At 37.2% G+C, this 16,977-nt stretch overlaps 2 protein-coding genes across 2 annotated transcripts; both read right to left on the bottom strand.

Moving 5' to 3' along the window:
- Nucleotides 1–3,615: 3,615 nt before the first annotated feature.
- On the bottom strand, nt 3,616–11,221 carry dnajc18 (DnaJ (Hsp40) homolog, subfamily C, member 18). The gene is made up of 8 exons (XM_083565468.1): nt 10,627–11,221; nt 8,075–8,273; nt 7,828–7,973; nt 7,384–7,596; nt 7,004–7,116; nt 6,733–6,842; nt 6,283–6,449; nt 3,616–5,406 (listed from the first exon to the last, which is right to left on the bottom strand). The coding sequence occupies exons 1-8, from the start codon at nt 10,766–10,768 to the stop codon at nt 5,282–5,284; spliced, it is 1,215 nt and encodes a 404-aa protein (XP_083421594.1). The 5' UTR covers nt 10,769–11,221; the 3' UTR covers nt 3,616–5,281.
- A 66-nt stretch (nt 11,222–11,287) lies between these two features.
- Nucleotides 11,288–15,164, bottom strand: ecscr (endothelial cell surface expressed chemotaxis and apoptosis regulator). Its single transcript, XM_083565485.1, has 7 exons — nt 14,872–15,164; nt 14,034–14,072; nt 13,115–13,174; nt 12,930–13,025; nt 12,758–12,791; nt 12,596–12,666; nt 11,288–11,734 (listed from the first exon to the last, which is right to left on the bottom strand). Exons 1-7 carry the CDS (start codon nt 14,927–14,929, stop codon nt 11,673–11,675), a joined length of 420 nt encoding a protein of 139 aa, XP_083421611.1. The 5' UTR covers nt 14,930–15,164; the 3' UTR covers nt 11,288–11,672.
- Between the last annotated feature and the right edge of the window lie 1,813 nt (nt 15,165–16,977).

The raw sequence follows: 16,977 nt of genomic DNA, 5'->3' as shown, positions 1-16,977 counted from the left end.
TGGCAGGCGCTACAGAAGTTTGTTCACCAAAACTGCCAGACACAGGAACAGTTTCTTCCCCCAGGCAATCAGCCTCATTAACAACTCACCATAAATATATTCCCTGCTTCATATCATATCTATAAGTACTGCAATATCAGAACTGTCAGTCATCACATTAGTGAAGTTCTAAAGTAAACTCTTTATTATACCTGACGCACAATACTGTTATTTGCACTACCATGCACTCTCACACTTTATGTACATCACTGATCTGTCATATAACCTGTATCCCTATTTAATACTCATACTGTCTATATTTTCTCACATTATCTGTTTTGTCTTGTCTTGTATTGTATGTTTTGTCTTGTATAGTCCAAGCTGAATGTATAGTTTTATTTATGTCTGTACTTTTAGAGTCACTAACAGCTGGAACCAAATTCCTTGTGTGTGTCAACACACTTGGCCAATTAACCTGACTCTGATAAAGAGGTTACTCTGTGAATATCCTAAAGTGGCCCAGCCAGAGCCCTGACTTGAACTCTATAAGGAATGACAGAAGATCATCCAATCCAGGGATGCAAAGCCTTGATATTGTAATTGTTAGCAAAAGTAATGAGTAAAGGGTTTGGATACTTATGTACATGCTATATTTCTTTTAATATTATTATTATATTTTTTTTTTTGCATGTGTAGTGAAATAGATTCATTATTAATTGTAGAGCTGGTTAACATTCTCACTTTAATACACAAGTCTGAGAGCCATGTTTAGGGCCACACTGTGCACTGGTCTTATGTTTAGATAAAAACAAGTTTAATTATACGTGTTCGAGTGCAAATGAACGTTTGCACGAATCAATGTGATTTTGTAGTGGAAGGAAAAATTACTTTGTACTTTGTACACTACCAAACCGAAAATCTTGTTCATTCTGGAGGAAAAGAAACATTTGGAGGATGCGGGCATCGATCCCGCTACCTCTCGCATGCTAAGCGAGCGCTCTACCATTTGAGCTAATCCCCCTATCTTAGTGAATGACTGCGCCTCAACACGGTATTAAATATTTATTCATCAATTGTATGTTGTAAAAGGCAAAATATATTTCATGGAATATTTGTTTAAAATAATAGTGGGTTTAGGTCATTTGTGTACTTTTTATTATAACATGTTGAAACATATTCGTCTTCTTCTTTCGATTTCTTCCATTAGGGGTCGCCACAGCGGATCATCCGTCTCCATACCCCACTGTCCTCTACATCTGCCTCTTTCAAACCAACTACCTGCATGTCTTCCTTCACCACATCCATAAACCTCCTCCTTGGACATCCTCTTCCTGGCGGCTCCATCCTCAGCATTCTCCTGCCGATATACCCCATGTCCCTCCTCTGTACATGTCCAAACCATCTCAATCGCGCCTCCCTCACCTTGTCTCTAAAACGTCCCACATGGGCTGTCCCTCTAATAAAATCCTTTCTAATCCTGTCCATCCTCGTTACTCCCAACGAAAACCTCAACATCTTGCCACCTCCACCTCCTGTCTTTTAGTTAGGGCCACTGTCTCTAAACCATACAACATAGCAGGTCTCAACACAGTCCTATAAACTTTCCCTTTACTCTTGCAGATATCCTTCTATCACCAAATAGTCCTGTCACTCTTCTCCACCCACTCCATCCTGCCTGCACTCATTTCTTCAGTTCTCTAACACACTCTCCATTACTTTGCACTGTTGACCCCAGGTACCAAAACTACTCCCTCTCATTCACACACCAAGTACCTTTCTAGCTGTCTCCCTTATCACTTCTGCAGTAGTTGCCCAATCATCCAGCACCTCTTCACCATTACAGAGAGCTCCTGTCGATCCTGTTCCTTTTTCTATTGGCACCTATATACGCTAATAAGTATTTGTACACTACTAAACTGAAAATCTTATTCATTCTGGAGGAAAAGGAACAGTTGGAGGATGCGGGCATCGATCCCGCTACCTCTCGCATGCTAAGCGAGCGCTCTACCATTTGAGCTAATCCCCCAGTGGTAGCCGCCGTACATAATTTACTAGCCATTAGCTCGTTCAAGTCAGCACCGTTAGCTGCTTAAAGTTAGCGTAATAGCCATTTATTTGGACAAAATTATTAGGATTTCTTTTCCAGTCATATGTGGTTCTTGCCCAAATTGTTTTCACAAAGCTGGAAGCACACAATTGTATAATATGTCTTTCAATGCAGCAGAATTAAATTTTCTCCTACCTTGAACTAGGAGACCCAAATGCCCATGTGCAAAAGATGTGAAGATATGGTTTACATGGTGTGGAGTGGGATATCTTGAGTGGCCTGCTATAACACCTTTGTGGTGAATGAGTACACATCACCAAATCTAGTGGAACATCTTCCCAGAAGAGTGAAGGTTATTATAACAGCAAATGGGGAATTAATGTTGAATGGGATGTTCAAAAAGTACCTACAAATCTTACTGTCTGGTGTCCACAAACTTTTGTGCATATAGTGTCCCGACGTTAACAAAGCAGTAAATACTTTATTGACACTTTACACAAAACCTGTTATGGAGCTCTGATCTCAACCCTACTGAACACAGTTTGGATGAATTGAAACGCTGACTGCACCCCAGGCCTCCTCACATCACCTACATTAGTACCTGACTTTACTAACACTTGTGAATGAATGAGCACAAATCTCCACAAGCACACTACAAAATCTAGTGAAACATCTTTTCAGAACGTTATTATTACAGCAAATAGTAACGAAATGTTAAAAGCAAATCTTATGGCCAGGCATCCACAAACCTTTGCACATAAAGTATAACTTTGACAGTATCATGTTTATAATCACGTTTTTTGACAGAGTAAGGACATTGCGATCATTACTTTCCCTTATTATTTCCAATAATCAATCCTACTCATTTTTCGAAGCTTATGTCATGGTCACTGGCACCTCAATGGAATCCCCTATCTCTACCCACTGTAGACGTATGTTTGCTTCTATTATAGAATGAATGATTCTCTTTGCCTTGGTGTTTGGACACGAGATCTATTAAGGCTTGTGGCAAATACAGATCCTTAGAGAAGATCCATGTTTCTGGATTCTCAAAGTAGTCAATCTTAGAGATTAGACATGTACTCTGTCATGAAAATGTTCCTGATCAGTTTAATGGTGGGGAATCACTGCTATTAAACAGTGTGTGAGTCACACCTGTGATATCATGAGATAAACCTGATCCCAGGACCTGGAGGTGTAAGCTGGTGTGAAACCACAGGGTAGTCATGCCAGGTGGTGTTTCAAATCTCACTTTCTGTTCAGACATTTTTTTTCTGCTTGAAGACACGAACAGATGGCCTTGTATTTTTTATTGAAAGAGGGTTCTCTTAAATGATGGGAGAGTTCTTGATTAATGAGTCATCCCAAATGTGAATTCATTAAGTGGTTTTTACAATATTTCAGCAGGAATTCCCCACTATTCAGTAGAACTGGTGAAAAGTCCTAATGATCAGAAGCAAGTTTAGGAAAAACATTTTCTCAGTCTATCAGCAAAGGTTACCAGATGTTACCCAAGCCAGTAAAATGAAGAAGTTCAAAATTGGTCATGGTAGGAAGAGAAAAAAAACTCCACAACGACACTGCAAGGCTTGTTAGAAGAATTATATTGTAATTTTATTGTATGATTCGGGAGAAGGTGAAAATGATTAGTGTTTTATAAAACCAGAACAAAATCTCTCTCAGCACTCACTCACGTTACCTCCATTCCAAATAAATCTCACTTTACTTCAAGATATGAAATGTATTGTACTGCTAAGCATTCAGCAACAGGTTTCCACATTCAGAATTTCAGGACTAGTGTTGACTCAACATGAGGTACCACATATTAACATGTCTACAATTCAAAAGATAACAGCTTGCAGGTAATTTAGATGAAAATATTTAGGTCTAAATTAAACCTGCTTCACTAATACTAGAGGTCGACCGATTAATTGGTTTTGCAGATTAATCAGCACTGTAAGTTGATTGCTGGAGCTATTTGCAATAATCCACACCAATAGTTTTTCTTGCTTGTGTACGTTGCTGGAACGCAGAGAAGGTTTGCTTTAGAGATGAATCCCTGACGCCGCGTTTTGTTTGTTTTTACATGTGACAACATGATACAAAGATCGCACGGTACACGATAAACGCTATATTATATATTTGATAATATTGTTTAATTGATTATTAATTATATGCTTATATTAATGTATATATTCATATTTATTTTATTTAGCACATTTTTATGATTCAGTAGTTTGTTTGTTTTTTGTAATATAATTCAGCACTATTGCTATTATCCAAAAATCCAGTATCTATTTTATAAACTATAGGTTCATTAATCGGTTATCGGCAAGTTTCTACCAAGCTATTGTATCAGCAAAATCCACGATCGGTCAACCTTTAGTTGATACTGCGTGTAACACAAAGCAAAATAAAACGCCCAATGGACTGCATGCAACAACAACAAAAAAAGTTGTCACTATAGATATTAAAAATTATTAATGCTGTTTACAAGGATTTTGGAGCAAAAAAAAAAAAAAAAAAAAAAAAAAAAAAAAAAAAAAAAAAGCAAAAACAAGCTTTATTTTCTAAACACAAAATAACAAATACTAATGCCCTGTGACTCCAAGCATTGAGTATTAAATAACAACATCAGTTACAAAAGTAAATCCATTTAAGTAATTTAACCTTTATGAGAACATCTCGATTTACCTGGAAAAGCGTTTGAAAGCAGTAGTTTGGGTTTTTTTATGAATCGTCTTTTAGATCTGCATGAAAAAAATGTCCTCGTTTTCATTAACAGAAATGTCTTTAGCCTGATTAACACCAAATAAATGTTAACAATACACATGAGAAGAAAAATAAATAACGCAATTAAATAAATACATTTTTGTTAACTACATACTACACTACTAAAACTCAAGCATATTAAATAAAATCAGTGTTGTACTGAAGAATCTGTGTAAGTTTCAGTGCATCTGGAGCCTAAATTCCTTAATGTAAGGAGGTACAAAGACACAAAAAACATTTCCTCTGTGATGAGGCTACGTTTCATTGTCGCGAAAAGCTGACCGAATTGATCACTTCCAGCCGCACCAGTGCAATTCGGCGTGCTGGCACTTTTATCTGTTTAGCAGGGCTAAAAAAGCACTGCATTTCCAACAAACTCTCCCTAAATAAAGTGATTAATCACTGCACAGATTAAAATCGTATATATGTCAGGGTAAGACATTTTGTTTAATAGAGCATATCCTTTTTTTTTTTTTTTTTTTTTTAGTTGCCCCTCTGGCGGCTTGCAATGCGGTGAAGCTTCTCGCAGTTGTCCAACTTCATGGTTTCGGCTTTCTGCTTCAGCCGTTCATCACGATAAAGCTGACCCAGGTTGGCCAGGTCTGACTCTGAGAGGTAAAGAAATTCTGCACTGTTAGTATAGGACATGGCTGGCTAACAGGTTGTCACGCACAAACTACATGTTATTAATGAAGTATTACTGTCTTAAAAAAAACAATGCCATTGGTTTAATAATGCTATTCTACATTCTGACTGGTCAAAAGCCATTTAACTTTTTATATAAGCTATATCATTTTTCAGTAAGTAGGAAAGAGAGGGTGAGAGAGGGATTGAAAGGCAGGCTGAGGAGAAAACTATCACAGAGTTAACATAAGTAAGAACAGTTAATAAATTAAGCATCGTCATTATTGTTAAATGGAATACACACTGAAGATTGTGCTTTTATATACAAAAATAATGCCCTTTTGTTGCTTACATATTACTTTCATATAACAGCACAGTTCGTTTGTGTTATTCTTTACTTAGAGCACGGTGTACTAATCCAGTCTCTCAGATATTCCACATTTCTTCTCTCTCCCAGGTTCCAGCACATCTATACCAGTTGCATAACAGGTTGCTAATATGCAAATCATTTGGGCCATGTGCTTCGATCTAATACACAAAAGCAATGTGTGCTAACAAAAACTGTAATCATAGAATAACCTCATACATTCAACATCAGTATTAACAGTAAATACAGGCCTATGTGATGCAATGTGAAAAAAATATGCAATGGCTGTGTATTGTATTTAACTATGAAAGAAGTAAAATGTATTTATATTAGCACATGCATACCCTATAACTCAGTGCATGGTTTATGAGTGTCCGACTGTCTCATATAAAAGGTCAAGTTAGATCACTTTTTTCCCCCAAACTAAAGGAATGCATTTTTCAGAGCGAACTCGGGAATTCGGTTATGACAACATACAGATGAGCATACTCACTCTGTTGCTTCTCTTTCCAGCAGCTGTTCTGTAGATGGTTTATGTAGTCACTCTCTATAGTCTTCTCCAGCTCATCCAGAGCCCCCCCATGATAATCAAAGCTTTTATCTACATAATACTGTATGCCCATGTGCTGCGTCTCCCTGGACACCACCAAACCCATGGACCTGTAGGACAACAGGACGTTATCAGCGTGGTCACTACTCAAACCAGATCATCCCTCCATGGTTTGGCATGATATTCACGCATAGTATGATAACTGTATAACCTAAACCTCTTAGTTTTCCATACTTCATGGTGTCTGCTTTACATGCGAGCTCATGTTACAATTCATAATCAATCAGTCTCACTATACCAGCCTGACATTTGTGTTAATATCTATATGAAATATGCATGCGATAATCCCTCATCACTGCTCAGGATAAGGATGGAGGAAAGGATCAGACTCACGGTTTGTAGAAAAGGCTGTAAGGGGGGTTAGTGGCCATCAGTTGGGTTATTACAGAGATCAGGATGAGCACCAGTACAGGTAGAAGCTGCAGGAAGGCTGTGAATGTATTCTAAAATAAAAAAGTACAAAGTATAAAAAATATAATTCCCTAGATAAAACTGCCAAACTCTAAATAAGTCTAATTTTTTGGGTTAAGAAATACAGTAATAAGCAAAGTACAGGGGTGAGGTTGTTAAGTAGATGAGTGATGGATATGGAATAGTAATAGACCTGGCTGCGGTTCTCCTGTACTTCCTCCTCGCGTCTCTCATATGCACGCCGTCTGCGTTGCTGGTAGAAATGTGAATAAGAAGCTCCTCTGTTTGTGTAAACATGAATGTTTCCTGTGGTAATGCAATATAGTTTCAATGCCTTATCAACAAATCTCTTGCATCAGCATGTACGAAAAGTCGATACTGCTTTGCTGTAAATCTTGTAAAAGATGTTTTAATATGACATTATACTGGCACTGCAGATTAAATGCAGCCCTGGCCATAACCCATTTAATATGTCTCACAAATATCTGTCTGTTTATACATCCTAAAGAAGTCATCATATAGCTTGTAGTGCAGTATATAAATATGGGTGCCAATTAATATATTTGGACTAACCTGTAGGAAACCTGCCACCAAAGAAGATGTTGAAGATTTCCTCTGGTGAGATGTCGGGCTCAAAGTCCCTGTGGAAGGTTCGATGGTGTGTGTGAGTGTAACCAGGCTGGGCTGTGGAGTGACTAGGTGTCTCTGTGGTACCCTGTTCTCCATATTGATCATACTGCTGCCTCTTCTCTGGGTTACTCAGCACTGCGTAGGCATTACCAATAGCTGCCGAAAAGAACAGCACACAGCTAACAGCTGAGAACTATACTATAGCGCAGTAAAGAAAATTAAATGCAGCATAGAGCACTCGAGAGGAATGCAATCTCTTGTCATGCATTATGCGTAAATAAAAGTAGTTCTTCGTGGTACAATGTAGGCCACAGAGTTGCACAGACTCGTATGGGTGACTCGAGCCTTACACTTTAACACATGACATTGCTGAATGCAGATCCATACCTTTAAAAGCATCCGTAGCTCCAGGTGCACAATTCTTGTCCGGGTGAAAACGTAATGCAAGCTTACGGTAAGCCTTTTTCAAATCCTCATCACTGGCATCCTTCGGTACACCCAGAATCTCATAAAAATCCCTGCATCTCTGTATCCTGCCGGTATACAATGATAGGGTTAGGGTCACTAATGAAAACACAAAATTACTATAGAATATAAGGTTTGTGTGTGCATGAATCTCAGTGTGTGAATGAACCTGAGAACCCCCTGCCTCTGCTCTTCAGTATAGCTCTTCTTGTCATCACTGGGTGCCTCACCAGTTACTCCTGTACTGTTACGCTGGTGCTGTCGCCGGATAGGGATGTCGGAGTTCCTCCATCCAGGTGGCGGTGTGTATGTACGATCTGTTTCAGGGGCAGCTGCACTACCATTCTTCACAATAGCATCGATCAGGACTAATTGTTAACAGAGAGGGGAAAAGTATGATGGCTTGCCACATGAAGTGCATGGGATGTTTTACCTGCAAGTATCAATATTAACACAAATAGCTAAAAACGTCAAATAATTGCTGGATCAGCAACTCAAATCAGATCTCTGTGACCATTGGAGAAACTTGATATTGCTGACAAAATGTAATTTGCACATGTTCATGCTTAATCTCTGGCTCTCTAAAAATCCATACCATATGCATATAAAGAGTTTGCAATGTAATCTTATAGAAGAGCTTCTCTCATATATATTTTTGAATTTTAAATTAAAGTAACATGATAATTGTTTTGGGTTAAGTGGATGAAAGTACAGCAAAACAACACCTAATACCTAGCATTACCTGGCATCAGGGCGGATATCGACCATGCTGGTATAAGATTGTTCTTACCAAAAGCATTGTTGTGTTCAAACAACCTTCTCTTTGAACTTGGGCATAATTTGGCAACAAGAACTTGTAGGAAGTTGACTCACTAAGTCAATGACAGTATCTAGCATGTGACTAGCATATCGTATCATATAATACAATGAAAAATACAGTGACTCCAGAAAGTATGCACAGTGCTCAGTTTGGCCGGGCGGCCCGCTCTAGGAAGAGTCCTGGTGGTTCCAAACTTCTTCCATTTACAGATGACGGAGGGCACTGTGCTCATTGGGACCTTCAGAAATTATTTTGTACCCTTCCCCAGATCTGTGCCTTGATACAATCGGAGTTCTACTGACAATTCCTTGGACTTCAAAGCTTGGTTTGTGCTCTGACATGCACCAATAACTGTGGGACCTCATATAGACAGGTGTCTGTCTTTACAAATCATGTCCAATCAACTGAATTTACCACAGGTGGACTCCAATCAAGTTATAGAAACGGCGCAGGAACAATCAGTGGAAACAGGATGCACCTGAGCTCAATTTTGTCACGGCCTAAGCTGTGAATACTTATGTACGTGATTTCTTTCGGTTTTTTATTTTGTAATACATTTGCAAAGATTCCAAACAAACTTCTTTAATGTTTTCAATATGTGGTATTGTTTGTAGAATTTTGAGGGAAAATTTTATTATTTTCCTCAAAATTGTAAAAAATGAACAAAAAAAATGTGGAAAAAGTAAAGCACTGTGAATATTTTCTGGATGCACTGTAGAACATTTTAGTTTAACTGGAATAGACTCATGAAGGCACACATTGTTTGTGTTCACTACTACACACTACTACAGTTTATTTTTCCTAGAAAAGAGTTGCCAGTGTATCTCCCTTGCTGAGTTTAAGTTCTGTTTATCTAAACAAGTTCGGGTTTAATAGGACAACAATGAACGCTTTTGTCCTAATTGTCTGAACGCTGTTGTCTCATTCTCTGACATCACCATAAACAGGGACATATACCTGTAAATCTGTTCTGTGTTTATTAACCATAATAATTTGTTGCAACTAAATCTATAGTCTCTTATGTTGTTCAACTGATGGCACTGACATGATCATGTACTTTCATTCTGTTTTTTTTACTTATAAATGGCTGGAGCACCTTAAGTAAAGTTACTTAAGTACCCACATGATATGGGAATTTATATACAATCTACATACAATCATCATGCAAATCGAAACAGTATCTTACTATTTTGCAACATTTTTACCTCATCTTACCTGCTTGCACTGTATGTTGTATGTGTAATGCTGTAGCATTACAATCTATCTATATAAATAGGCATGTTATTGAACTACAAATGGTGCCAGTTTATTTCCCCTTAAAGATTCAACATACAATAGACCTGAGCAGGATAACTAACCCAACACTTAAGAATCCAGTGTTTGGCAATGGAAAGCAAGACCACAAGACCCAAACGGACCACTGATTTCTACAGTTACTTGAGTCCCCCCCCGTATGTTCAAGCATCACGTACATTGAAATAGCAAATTTTTATTTTGCAAGTTCTTCCCCCCCTTATAGTCCCTGCTTGTATGTCAAATGTATTGTATGTCTTTGAACTGGATGCTGCAACATTACAGATTTCCTATGGGATTAATGAAATTCTCTCTCTCTCTCTCTCTCTCTCTCTCTCTCTCTCTCTCTCTCTCTCTCTCCATCTATGTATCTAATCATTTTTTTTTAGGAAAGGTACCAGTGTATTTCCCTTGGAGATTCAATATACAACGACTCTTGGCTGAAAAACTATCCAAACACTAAAGAATCCAGTGTTTGGCAATAGGAAGCAAGACTGCCAGAACCAAAACAGACAACTGAGCCGAGAGTTGATCATGAGACCTGCAGTAATATCCAGACACTGCACTTTCTATTTCAGTGTCAGCCTGGAAATCCTAAGGTTACTCACCTCGAGCTCGGGTGCTGGGGTAGATATTCTGTGCCTCATATAAGATCTGCAGGGCTTTCTCCTTCTGTCCTGATCTTAGACATAGCTTTGCTTTCTCGATCAGTCTGTCCGATTCTTCTTTATCAGACAGAAACCCAGGCATCTCTACACCCGCTTCAGATTACGGTCCTGCCTACTTCTGTTTAAGACGGACACCCGAATGACAGCTGCAATGACAGGCTGCCCAAGTACACTTATTACAACACTGAAACGGGGGAAACGTTAGTTCCCATATGGCGACACTAAAACTAAACGCCAAATAATAGAACAAGCGGATTTACATTAGAAATAACGGTCGCGTGAAAATGCCGAGTAGCTAACAAGCTAATAACATTAAGAGAGCACCCGGTTAGTTTCGGACACACTTCAGCATTACAACCGGTCAGTGCCGTCAGTGTCAACACAGTTTACTTCTACAGTGCATAAACTGTCATCAGAAACACCATTTATGAAACTCAAGATCACATTTTCCCCCCAAAAATATATCCGGATTACAAGCAGGACAACCAAGTATCTAAACGGGGTAGCTAGCAACCGCCATGGCTAACCGGAACCGGAAGTAGGGGAAGCACCAATAGAAAACCGCCAACGTTCCCCCTTGTATGGTCTTTCACACCGCACAGTATGTTCCAATGTCATTTATTTCTGTGGGTCAACAATTTCAAAACATTTATTTATTTTATTTTTATTTTTTTATTTTTGCTTTAATACTGAAAAGAAATCATATATCTCAAATGTAACAGACAAATGCTTTATATCTTACTTTTTCATCAGCTCTGAGTCTAAAGTTTATTAGAGTTGTCCATTGAGTGCTTTTCTTTAACATGCATCACCCATCATTCTTTGTGGTCATTAAAATTTTGCATAAATATTTGTGAGGCAAACTGTACAGATATGTAGAACCGTGTCATTCAAACAACACCGATCTGTTACTGCTGAAAAGGAGAACGGAAAATCAGTTCCGATTAGAGAATCGAGTCCGTTCCCTTCCCTGTTTTCAGTCTGAGCTACTGGTCTTCGTTTTCCAATGCTACACTGTAAATGGAGGAGAATCGTACTGAATCTGTGTCTGTAAAAAGAAAGGAAGACAGAAAATATATATTTATATATGGGGAAACAACTGTAACTTTTCCTTTAATGCGGCCAATCAAATGGTAGCGGTACAAAACACAACAACCTATAAATACTTGTAATACTCAATTACTTTTTTATCATAGCATGGTTGTTAGTGCCAGATAGCCTGGTTTTGAAAACCGCAAATCAATCTCTAAAGTGTACACAGAATGGTGTAAATAAAAACTTTAAAAAATCCCAACCAGCAGCAATTCTTTTGCTGGAAATGCCTTTTTAAGAAGAGAAATACGAGTAGAATACGGTAACTCAAATAAGCACTTTTTGCAACCATAGTGAGAAATAATTCATACTTCACACTCATAATTCTACAAGTCAGATGTAGAAGAACACACTGGATCAGCCAAATGTGGGCATCTAAGCAATCACACTTGTTTATGCTTGTTACATGCAAAAATGTGTTAAAAATCCCATTAAAGATTTAGTCCCACCTTTGCTTTTATAATAACCTCCAGTCTTTTTATTATGGAGAGGTTTCCAATAGTGTTCCAGTATATGCAAACGTGATCTGTGAGACTGAGTTTAAGGCTCTGTGCAAGCCACTGAATGTCCTCCTCAGCAACCTTGGCAAACCATGCATGACATCAATGTATGTATAAACATCCGCATTGTGTGCTCAGGGGCACTGTCATGCTGGAACAGGTTTGTGGCCCTTAGTCTCTAGGAAAATCTTAATAATACAGAATCCAAAGACATCCTATACAAGTGGGTGGCAACAAAGTTGGCTATGATAGTCAAATATCCGCAAACACAAAAAAGTGCATGATGACAATAAACCATGTTTCATGTAAACCTTTACCAGTGTCTGTGTTTATTGTCCTCATAGAGACTAGCATGATGCTTCCCCTCTCTGTTTTGTTGCTCAAATTTCTGTAAGAACATTACAAACAAAATCATAATTGGCTTACACATGTAACAGATGATTACATGCATTCATAAAATTTGAGTTTTTAGTACATACCCTTCTGATACCACAGAGCCATAGTTTTTTATACCTGCAAGGTAGATAAATACCTTGTTATTTCCTAATGCAATAAAGCTGTGGGAGAACACACACACACACACACACACACACACACACACACACACACACACACACACACACACACACACACACACACATCACATCTCACCTTCTTCCTTTGAATTATGGCAGCGTCCTCTAAAGTTCACTGCTGTTACCAAGACCACCATAACAATGATCAATATCAGAATGAAGCTCATCACACCTGCCAAAAAACAAAACAAAACAATAAAGACAAAGAAACAAATAAAAAATTTAATTTGGCAGATATCCTTGAATAATAATGCAGCCTACCAAAGGCTAATGTCGTGAGCCCAGTCCCCGGTGTTGTCTGTGTGGGTTCAGTACCATCACCTGCACATAGTAGAAGACATTACAGATTGGACTGCATCCAGTACAATGAGATTTAAGATAATTGACAATAAGACTGATATTTTAACAACTGTGTAGTAGCTTGAACATTCCAATTATTTTGTGCATTATGATGTAAGCCTCTGCTGATTGTAGTGGATTCTTGTCTAAATCACTTTGGTTTAGTTTTAGATTAAAATTTTTCTTTTTCATATACAACATATATAACAAATTACATACATTTATACACTTGGACTAAATTTTGTCTTAAATCCTGGTTTTTCAGACTCATTGACTAAATCTTTTTATGAGATTGTTTTGAGATTTTTAATTTTGTGTGTTTTTTTCAGTTCCTTAATGTAGCAAATCTCCGTTCCTTTATCCTGGGACACAATTCAGGACAATTCAAGCTTAGGAACTCTGTAGGAAACAATCAATACAGTCCTTCCCAATGAGTCATTTTTTACATAATTTCCCAACAATGTTTAATCAAGTACAGTAAAAGTACAGACTTTGTAAACTCAATGCATTATTCCTATTATCGCTCTGTATTTTACTATTCCAGCTCATTCGACTAAAAAAGTTTTACAACTTTCCTAAAGGTCAATTTACCAATATTACATTGTTTATTTACCTCCAGACTTGGCAGAAAGGGTGTCATTTAGGATAATAGAAGAACTGATATAATCTTGTGAAAATAAAATGCATGTAAATAAAGTCAAACATTTAAAACAAAAGTACATAGCAAAAACTGATATTCTCCACAAAGATTTGAAGCATTAAGAAGTAAGTCAGTTGATCAGTTAAATCTAAAGGTATGAAAAATTAAAGTAAAAAAAAAAGTACATTTGTACTACAATACCTGTTTGTGATGTTGCATTAGCAGATTCAGCTTTTGTCACTGTGGAGAAAATACAAATAATTATTTGTCCATTTCTTCTCCCATGACAATAACTTTGATGGTGCAGACATCTGATTCCAAAATGTTCTTCTATTTCTATTTATTTGGAGAGCTGTAAAAACTGTCAAATCTAAGGGAATTTCACTTAGTTCCATGCCAGACAAAATGCTTTCACCACTGCAAAAGAAGAAAAAACCCCAACCTTTTCCATAGTCTTTTTACTCGCGATTTTTGAGGTGCTAAAGCAGGAAAACCAGTTCTGGACTTTTTGGCTGATTGCCAGAATTTAGATAATATTTTGTAGATTTTTTTTGGGATGCCATACATTTTTTAGCTGTTTGGCCAATATGGGCAACACATTCCTCTTTTTACTTGATATAATTACTTTTTATTGTTATAAACAGTGTACTAAAATTATATCTTCAAAAACTGCATTTATCTTATAGAAAGAACTGTGCTGTTAATCATATATTCATGGTAGCATATATTCGGGATCATTTGAGTCACTTATCAGTTTGTTAAGTAGGAGGATTTTGTAACTGCCTTGTGCCAACATCTAATCAGCAAATTCTCACAAAAAGAATAAATGCAGTTCCAATCAATTGCTTTAGGAATTTTTATCCAAAAAGTCTGTTAAGAAATTCCCAACCACCCACATGTATATATTATGGAATCTTAATTAAACATCTGTAAATTTGCTGCATATTATTGCACATTATTCTGCATGGTAGTTTTCTGCACACAGATTAGTTAAAGTATGCAATGTAAAGTTCTGTCTTTTGTTATGTTTCCAACTTACCTGAAATAAGCGATAAAGTCATACAAAGGACAAATAAAGGATATAAGAGTAAAGCCATGGGTTAATCCACAGAGTTTAAGGTGTGTTTCTATAAAAAAAAAATGCTGACTATTGGAGGTCAACAGGCATTAATATTTATTAAACTGTACAGAGCAGTCAAGCTTTATAGTGTTCACGTGTAAATTAATCCACAACAGTGTGCAGCTCCTGAGAAACTGTTTCCTGTGCTGTTGGAAGGAAAATAAGACCATGTAAAGTGTAGTTGTATCCTGGTGATTGATTGTGTGTCTAAGTGTAATTGTGCCCACTCTTGGTTTCAGGGTGAGATTGCTATGGCCCTAACAGTGACCTACGGTTTCCTGGGAAAGAATAGGAGGAAGCAGATGTCGTGTTCTCATGGAAAAGCAACTCTTTGACCTTGTGCTTGTGCTTTAGTCTTGCAAAGAAGGAGCGGTTTCTCTAAAAAAACAAAACGATCACGAACGTCAAAAACATCTTAAAACTAATTTATATTTAAAAGGCTAGAATACTAGACTTTTGTGAGTGAATTCTTAGAGCAACTTCATAACATTTGATTCAACAGGACCAACTAACTCAATACCAATTTTTAATAGGAAACAGAACTAAAAATTTGAGAAAGATGTGACGATCCTCTTGGTTGATCTAACTGATCTTTGTTATACGTCTGCCACTTTATTTTCTCTCAATGAGTCAAATTGAGCAAATTTTTCTATAACAGTATCAATTTTATACTTTCTGGATGCTGATAATTGTATTCCAAAGACACCAACTTAACTAGTTAGAGAAATATATACAGTAAATCGAAATGTAAATTATAATCATAGAAATGACTCATCTATAGACACAGCAAAGTTCATTAAATAGATTGCATTCAAGTGGGTTCATTACAACAGGTGTTGTGCTGTCATCATTGTCATCAGGCTGTTCACTGGTTGTATCACTGTGTCTCGTAAAAACTGACATGAGTGTATTGAGATGTTGTTATTATTATTATTATTATTATTATTATTATTATTATTATTAATATTATTATTATTATTATTATTATTATTATTGTTGTTGTTGTTATAATGACTCCTGCCCCCACTTGTAAACAAGACATTCATAAAGAATAGGGCAGCATGAATCCTGCCCAAGTGCATGCTTATTATGCAGCAGTCACCATAGACTTTCAACGTACAAACATTTCTTTGTAGACCTGCTGCAAATACAAGCAGCAACTGACACCGTAAACCAGGCAATTTTTTTAAAATGCTGATTTTATGTTCTTTCGAAGCTGTGCTGTCTGCTACAACATCGATATAATCAGTGCTTCCCTCATATTGTATTTTCTGAAAAGGTCATGCTATGACGTATTAGTCTCATATCAGTTATATGTCTTCATGTGATATGAATTCGCAGGTCAGAGTTCACCACACGTCAATTTGCAGTGGCATGCCTCTTCAAACTTGGCTTGTGTCTGGGCTACAGGTGTCCACCATTTACAATGGGACTGAATGAAAAGTGTTGTGTGAGTGTATTTTACACTCATTGCCTCTCTATAACCCTATTCTATCGTTGCTTCCAGCATTTGATCCCACCTTTTATTGTCGAGAAAGACTTTAACAATGTTGTTAAAACACCGGCTTATATCAGTCTAATAACAACATTTTATTAGCTACTCAAAAAGGCCATAGAGTCTTAGAGGACAAGGCATCATTGGAAGGAAATGTCTACATAAATATTTAACTTAAGCTTGATTCCCTCTATTTGTTATGCATAATAACATTTGGACCAAATTATTTATTTCATCCATGCTTAGGCAACACACATTACAGGTATAGAATGGTGACTGAGACAGTAGTTCATGCATATTTTATTCAAGAGTAAAAAAAGTGATTTGTCCCATAGGGCATGCTTACAATGTGTGTTATCATTTAGGAAGTCAGATGCCAAAACTTAGTTCAAGAGAAAATTGCAAGAAAAAATAGTCACAAGTTAATATCCATTAAACTCCTTCTTTAAAATAAACCACGTCTGGACCAAACAAGGATCAGAAAACAGTGGAGAAAAGAACCGTAAGCTTAATTGTAAGAATAAGAAGTA

Source organism: Silurus aristotelis (assembly GCF_946808225.1).
Source record: "Silurus aristotelis genome assembly, chromosome: 16".
Taxonomy (NCBI): Eukaryota; Metazoa; Chordata; class Actinopteri; order Siluriformes; family Siluridae; genus Silurus; species Silurus aristotelis.
This window is presented reverse-complemented; position numbering and strand designations above follow the sequence as displayed.